The sequence below is a fragment of the Oratosquilla oratoria genome, chromosome 42 (genome assembly GCF_046742065.1).
Source record: "Oratosquilla oratoria isolate Oo_2021 chromosome 42, ASM4674206v1, whole genome shotgun sequence".
Classification (NCBI taxonomy): domain Eukaryota; kingdom Metazoa; phylum Arthropoda; class Malacostraca; order Stomatopoda; family Squillidae; genus Oratosquilla; species Oratosquilla oratoria.
In genome coordinates, this window is record NC_134818.1 from 9,571,102 (window position 1) to 9,579,369 (window position 8,268).

General features: G+C 36.3%; 1 protein-coding gene across 3 annotated transcripts in view; it reads left to right on the forward strand.

Annotated features, from left to right (window-relative positions):
• The first annotated feature begins 332 nt into the window (after positions 1-332).
• LOC143021791 (E3 ubiquitin-protein ligase KCMF1-like) overlaps positions 333-8,268 on the forward strand; it is a 36,302-nt gene continuing 28,366 nt past the window's right edge. For all 3 annotated transcript variants that reach the window (XM_076179527.1, XM_076179529.1, XM_076179528.1), the window contains exon 1: positions 333-579. In XM_076179527.1, the coding sequence (XP_076035642.1) occupies positions 564-579 (16 nt within the window). In that variant the 5' untranslated portion in view covers positions 333-563. The remainder of the gene's footprint in view (positions 580-8,268) is intronic.

Genomic DNA, 8,268 nt, shown 5'->3' on the forward strand with positions numbered 1-8,268 from the left:
CCCTTAAAAGTAAAGGAAACTACGGTACATAGTTGTTAGTCATCGTACACTTGTGCATTAAATAATAGACAATTTTATCAAAAGGGAATATTACAATATATGCATTCAAATATGTTTTTGTTCTTAATATAATAATTTTATATTTTGTTTATAACATTATAATAGATGGCTAATGAAATAAACTCAATAGAGGAATGAGCATCTGATACATAACGCCTCATCATTTATACGACATTTTGGTAGTGGTATTTCTGCCATTGCCATTTATATATATTTATAATTTTGAACAAAATATTTATATTGTAATAAACCGAGATGAATCAATTTATTTAAATAAGTAACAGATGTAGAGGAAGTTCCAAGATCGAAGGTTAAAAGTTTCATGACGTCACTATGGCCTAGATGGAGTACTGTAAACGAAGAATTTAGGTGGAAAATTCAGTAGTTCTATGTGTGTGTTCCAAAAATATAGCCGTATGACATTCTACAGTGTTTTCAGGTGCCACAGATAACACTCTTAGTGCCGTAACAACACAAGAAGAGGAGATCGAGCCCGGAGAATTATGTCTCGGCATGAAGGTACGTCTGCAAACTGGGCAAGAGCCAAAATAGGTGTATGTTTCCTTCTTCCAAAATAAAATGATGGGAGTAGGTTTTCGCATTGGTAGGGTCATAAACGAATAGTCATGTTTATGTCTGGTTGATCCAATGGTCTATTATTATTGGCATATGTTTTGTATTTAACGAGAAATTAGTGAAGAGCTGTAAGTGTACGAGTTGTATTGGAATGGAAATGGAGTAGTCAGCTGTTTCAAGTTCAATTTTGCTGTATCATACTGCAGCCGACAGTATAGTATCAATTATCATTAAATATATTAACAGATATAAGGTATACTTAACGCGTGTACCAATTAAGATAATCACGGGTGTAAAATGGCGGGGGCACTGTTGAAAGGTGGAATGACAATGGGGGTCTAGGATGCAGTGACTGATAAAGTAAATTAAAATTATGAAGCTGCTTTTGCAGTATACATGTATGGTAAAAGTGTTAAGAGAAAAATAGCCTTCCGAGTTTGAATTTTTTATATCCTTTTGAAAGGTTTTATTTAAAAAAAAGATGGTTGGAAGACAGTTGATCAAACCAATATGGTTAGCTGCATAAGGTTAGGAAATGCCTAATAAAAGAATAGGTTAAGTTCATGAAGCTTGAGATATAGTGGATTTGTGGCAGGAATTGGGTTGGAATGTAGGCATTAAGTTACAAGAAAATCTGTCAGCATAGCCATAGGGAGGATGTTGGTTGTGTGATTTTTTCATACTATAAATCATGAAATATATAGGTAATATAATTGAAGAAAGGGAACTACATGAAGGGGTTGAACATGTTGAGAAAAAATAAGAAATATAAGTTTTGGCATTGGGTAAGAAAATCTTGTCAAGTGATGATGGAACAGATTTCACTTTTGGCAACCAAAGACAGTTATTCCAAATGAAATGGTTTATAAGATTTTTAAATATTCCTTATTTGTACATTGCTTTTGTGTATTTTGCAATTGAGAAATACTAATTTGATTGAACCAATAACTTGTCTGACCTGACATGCCAATAGAGAGTGGAGCCTGTATGAATTAAGGTATGCCAGGTGTTACTACGTAACTGGTAATTAAGGAGTCTAGGGGGCAGAACCTGAAAGTAACAAGAGGTTACTTATTCACTTGATAACTGATGAACAATAAAAAAAAAAAAAATAATTGCTATAAATTGAGAGAAAATATAATAATTGTTTTCAGAAAATTTAGCTAGAAAAAATAGAGGAATTGTGTCGTAGCCCAGATGACCTGTGGTTCTATACTGGAGGACATCATTTCAGTACGATGACACCTACGTAGGTGTCATGAGGCGCAAGTGGTGACACAGGGATGCTGGTGTTGGCGTCTTGATTAAACAGTTTTTATGAACTGGTTTGATCACGTTTTGTGTGTTTATTATTACTCAGTGAAAGAGAATGAGTAATACAACAGTGACTTTACATTTGATAATGCGAGTAGTGTGATGCAAATTACATATGGCAGCTAATGCTGTGTGCGAGAATTTGAGTCATACTGAAGTGGTTAAAGAGGTGGAATGATGTAGTTTAAGAGAGGAGGGATAGTAAAAATCAAAAGTGATCAGGATTTTATTTTATTGAGTACAGATCATTCTCCATTCTTTAAAAGATACTGCATGACTGACCTGTAAGAGTGTCAAAAGTTGATAAAATTTTGACTATGCATAACTGTGCAAGTGGCGGTATTTGCTCTCACCCCTTTCATGTTAAACCTAGCAAAATTAGATATCAACCGTCCCCAGTATGTTCATAGTAAGGTAATTTGAACATTTGATTATACAGTGGATTGTTGGTAATTTACTTTGTTGCATCTTGTATAGGGAAAGGTGGGGGTGTCTGGATGGGACCATGGACAAGTCTCACCCATAAGTTGTGTCCATAGAATTTGTGGTGTCATTACCTCATGCAGGGCAGATATGTGGGAATAATCTTGGAGGAAGAGGGGGTTAAGCATTAGTAGTAAAATGAGAAGACCATTTAGTCACAACCTCAAGTTTTTTGGATACAGTTGGAGTAGCAGTCTTGATTTGCTCCTTTCCCCCTTCCTTGTGAAATGCAGCAAAATGAATTATCAACAATCAATTGTATTTTCAAACTAAGGTCACCTGAAGGCTGTGGGTCTGCAAATGAAAGTGGTTTGAACATTTGGTGACCATGTAGATGGTTGATGATTTATTTTGCTATGTTTTGTACTAGTAGTGGTGGGAGTTTCTGGGCAAGACCATTTTATGTGCCACAAATACCTATTCATTGCAAGTATGAGAAACAAGACATAAAGAAAGTTAAGACTTAATAAATGCATGATTCTGCTATACAATTATTGAATAATACTTGTTTCACCAACTGATCATTTTAAACTGGTTAGCTCTTTTCACTGTAAAATGATTAAAGAATTAGACAATAGTGCCACTGTTGCTGTAATGGGTTCTGGTGGTATGTTCACCAGAAACAAACATTATACCATGGTTTTTCTGCCAGTGTCATAACTTGGCAGCCATATTATGCAATGTAATTCAGTGTTGGGAAAAGACTGGTAACCTGGTTTTACCCATCTGGTGGGGGGATGAAAATACCTATAGTTTTACCCACTTTAATTTTTTTTGTCGGTCATATCTTCAATTTTAAATTCTTGAATTTTATATAATAACACACAATATCAAAATTAAATCATAGATACTTGGTCTTATTCTGCTTCATTGGTTAATCTCTTCATTACAAGTAAAATATTAGCATGTACATCAGGTTGCCTGATGTACAATGATCAATGCAACACAATGTGTGTATTACAAAATATAATGTTACTGCTGATATATTCATTCTCTTTCATCCTGGATAAATATGATGTCACAAAATTTGATCAAGCCTGTTCACAGAACACAGGTGTCACTCAGCTCCTACAAAATGAATATAATCAGAAAGCGGATTCCAGCATCCTCGTATGTACTTGTGGCTCACGATGCATAATTAGGCATAATCATATTAAAGAAGTTAAGGAAAGATTATTAAGCATTGCAAAGTATCTTTAATCTATTAATATGGGAGTATAATCATCACAGAACTTGAGTTTTTTGTAAATAAGAATGTTCTTGACTAATAGAGACAAAACATATTTCTATTGTAGTGACAGTTTTTATAACTAATATTTTGCGTCTATTCAATATTTTTGGCTTATATTATTGTAATACAGAAGAACCTGGAAAATATAGACACTGAAGCAGCGGACTTCGGTGACTATAGGCAAATTCTGGAGAATAAACATTTCAACTGATATATGAAAATTCCTGCGAAAATGTGGCAACACTGAACACTTGTTAATTTAGTCTGGTCTACATTACTGAATGTTCTTTTAAATGATAATGATATTATATTAATACTGTAAGAAATTTAGGGCATAGTTGTATGATTATGTGTTTATTTGTGGTCATAAATTATCAGCAACTGTCAACAACTCCGATGATATTAATTGTTTTTTGTTGATATTGGCATGAATGAATTATTTGTGCCATAGTTTATCATTTCTGTAATCTTTAAAGCATTTGGCTGCATTTGTATCAAGAAAATCAAGATGTGATACTCATCTGACAACTTCATGTAAGTTTCTAGATGCCATGAACTGCCTCATAGCTCATGTTGTCAGTCAAGTCTGTATATCCAGGGCATATTGGAAATCTTAATTAATATCTCAATATTGAAGTGGCCACTTGCTTTCAAACTTGAAGATGTGATCAAATATGGTGCAATATTTACTTAAAAAATATGAGCATGATGGGAGTTAACTGTAGTAACAGAACTGCCTCATAGCTCAGGTTTTTTTCAGCAAGGTTAAATTGTACTCATATAAGACCATGTATTTAGTCCAACTCAACATTCAAGATAGGTCTATCCAGACTTCCATTAGTTCGTCTTCCACAACAAACACAAACAAACATGGTATCTCAAAACTCGTGTGGAGCTACAAGATTTTGGTAGTTATCATATGAATCTCGATATGTCCAAATGCTTTAAAACTTAAAGATGTGATAAAATATAGCACAAATAATTTATGCCAATATTAACGAAAGACAATAAACATCGGAGTCGACAGTAGTTTTCAATAATTAGTACAACCCTTTATTTATATGTTACATTCAATTTACAGAACCTATAGACAGGTGGCTTTAATGGACCAGTAGTCTCCCCCCCCCCTTTAGTCTGTAGTTTCAGTACATATACCAAGGCTTTTTCCCCCTTACAAGGGAGGTAGCCAAAAAGAAAAAGGCATAAAATCATTCCCACCCATTCCATCCCTAAATACACTCCACTCCCCTCCACCTTCCCTCTTATCTTAGCACCTCCTGGATGACAGGTCATCCCTTACACCTTGTCCACTGCCCTGGGTCAGAGGCAGTGTCGCAAGTCACAGCACATCCACAGGATCCGCTTCATTAAATCGCTGACCCCCCCCTCTCTGTCCCCCCATGCATAAAAGGAGAAGATGGGGAGAAATCCCTTCGGGCTGCGTCAAATTTTGCTCACACATAATACCCCCATCCCCCCACCCATTCCACCTCATGCATCACAATTATTTATTATTATTTCAAATGAGGAGGTGCCAAGATAGGAGAGAGGGAGGAGGGTGGAGGGGAGTGGAATATATGGGAAATGAAATGGGTGGGAGTGATTTCTATGCCTTTTTCTTTTTGGTTACCCCCCCCCGTGTAAGGGGGAAAAAGCCTTTGGTATATATATGTATGTATTTCAAATGAGGATGCCGATTTTTTATCTAATGAAAAAAGTATCTTGCAAACATGATGAAATTTCTTGACAAATAATAATACTATTCCTTACTTCAAAGAAGAAAACAAATTTGTAGTATTCTTCACCATTTTAGTAATATATTTTATAGCTTTCCTCCTGAGTTTAATTTCAGATTTGTTTTAATTTTTGCAACAGTGTTGTTCCTAATCTCGGTACAACAATAATTATGTTCCACATTTTAACTCGCTTTTCCCTTATTTTAAAACCTTGAAAATGCCCTTTTTTCCAACCGTGATGTAATTTGACATGATTGAACTTAACCTCTGATACATAGTGTCATAAGGAGCAAGTGGGTATATGGGGATGCTGGGATTGGCGTCTTCATTATATTTATTTTGTAGTCGTAGCGGAGTGACCTCAGAATTCTGTGAACTAGTTTGATTATGTTTTCTTTGTTTATTATTACTCTGGGTGAAAGAGAATTAATAATACAGTAGTGTGATGCATCATACATTAGGCATCCGATGCTGCATGCAAGAATTTTACTCTTAAAGAGGTTAACCAAACCTAGCCCTAGCATAATCAGTGAAATACTGCCAGGCCTTTTTCTTCCCAAACCTAGCTATACAGTGAAAATAGCATGTTTTGCTATGGTTGCTCTCCAGTGTAAATAGCCATCAATTACTTTCTTAGAAATAGCTGGATGCACTCCTATAACAGTGTTAGGATTGGCTGTCATTGGTTATTTAGTTATCTGTACACCACCTGTAGACTAATGTGACACAGTTGTTGACTTGTTATCCTGTGCCAACTCCATTGTTCCCAATAGTGGTTCAGGAATTAGCCATGGGCTAATTGCCAACTTTCTGCTCTCTTAACTTCTTTATAAGTACATAATTTTCCTGTTTTATTTGTAATGCGTACTAGCAACCCCACATTCTCCTGCAGGGTCCTGGGGCAATAGAGTGATTGATTGATTGACTAGCTACCCCACAATCCGCTGCATTCCATTGCCCCAGTTCTCTCTTGCAGATGTTTGGCCATAGTCTGTGGTTCAGCCTACAAGTAACTTGGTGTATATCTTGTCTGTAGGGAGAGAATGAGGGAGAGACAATGTAGAATAAGGAGTTCTGTGTGTTTATGTGGTGGTTGCTTCTTTTGGCATTAGGAAGTCTGTTGCCAGGCCTCCACATATAAGTGTGGCAGCCACCCCACAAAGCAAGAAGAAGAATTGTCATAGATTCGCATCTTTTCCTCATAGATTTGGCATTACTGTCACATGGAATTGACCATACATGTGTCAGCAACCTTGGCTATAGAATTTCTGCAGTATGATTTTTCCCTAATAAAGAGATTCCATCAAAAGAACTTCATTATCAAGTTTCTGATAATGTTGAACACAACTTTAGCTTTCTCTCAACAAGTGCTAGATGGATTTAACTGAGAGTGGAATGGGTGGGAGTGGATACATGCCTTTTGATTTGGCTACCTCCTTTATAAAGGAGAAAATTCCTTGGTATATAGATAGATGGAAAGAGCAGTAATGGTGACAATAGATACAAATAAAGCATTTCATAAAGTTTCTAGACATGTCCTATTGAAAGATATAAAAAAGACCACCAAAACAACAAGACTTAACCAACAAACCTCTTCTGTAGAGTATCTCAGAACAACCATCAGAAATGAAAATACTATAAATGCCCCTCAAGTAGCAGTGATATTGTCTATGCTATTTAACCTCTTTGCAAGAGACTTCTCTTTTCCAAATCCAGAGCATAACATCAAAGCTGTCACCTATGTGGATGACCAAATCATAATAGCTCAGCACAACAATTACAAAACAGCTGTGAAGGAGAAGGACACTCAAACATATTTAGACAAACTGGAACAGTGACTGAAACAAAACTATAGCAGCCCCTCTCCAGAAATCATGACCTTGCTCACTCCAGACATTCATGAATCAGCCCACACACCAAGGACTTGTTTGTGAAAATTGACAAGAAAATAAACATACTAAGATCAGTAGCAAGCACAGGTTTTGGCTAGAAGAAACTAATCACAGTCTAGAGGCAGGCTTAACCATGCTTGACTATCCCTTGCAGCATGGTTCATTACAATTGCTAAAAAGGTATCCTAAAAACTAGACAAAACAGGGCATTAAGGATCATAACTAGTTGCACTAAAGCCACTCCAATAGACCATTTATACTCAAACCAAAATCTTCCCCACAGAGCAGCTGAACCCCACTGACCCATCCCATAACATCACACAAGCACAACCAACTGAATGTAGTAAAATGGTTACACCAACAGCATACTGCTCAAACATCAACAACAGCCTACCACCTGCACCATGCAACACATTTGCAGTCAGATCACTAAATGAGTGCCCCAAAACCAACAGTCTCCTTACTCCATCAAACGCATTCAGATGTTAACCGCACAGCAACATCCCTCCCAAAAGAAAGAAGAACCATACTAGTATGTCAATATTCAGGTCAGCATCCAGCACTAAGGCAGTACCAGCACAGAATGGGGTTTTTCACATAAATTGCTAAAGATTCAACCATCACACACAAGACTTGGAGTACCCCATCTTAAAATGACCTACCCTAATCATACTCAAACAAAATATTTCTTTCTTAAAAACTTGTGGGCCAGTCTGATGGCTGTTGTTGGTAATTTGGGAGATATGGATCATCAATAAAAGATGTGTACCATTGGATTGATTGATAAGAACACTACATGAAAGAGAAGTTTACAGGTCTATGCAAGCTTCAACACCACTCATTCATTCTATTTCATAACACAAATGCAATCAACAGAATGCAGCAAAAAACTGCAGCAGCATACTACTAAAATGTCTACAATAACCCACCACCCACAACTTGTAAAGCATCCATAGAAAAATGTATGCAAATTCAG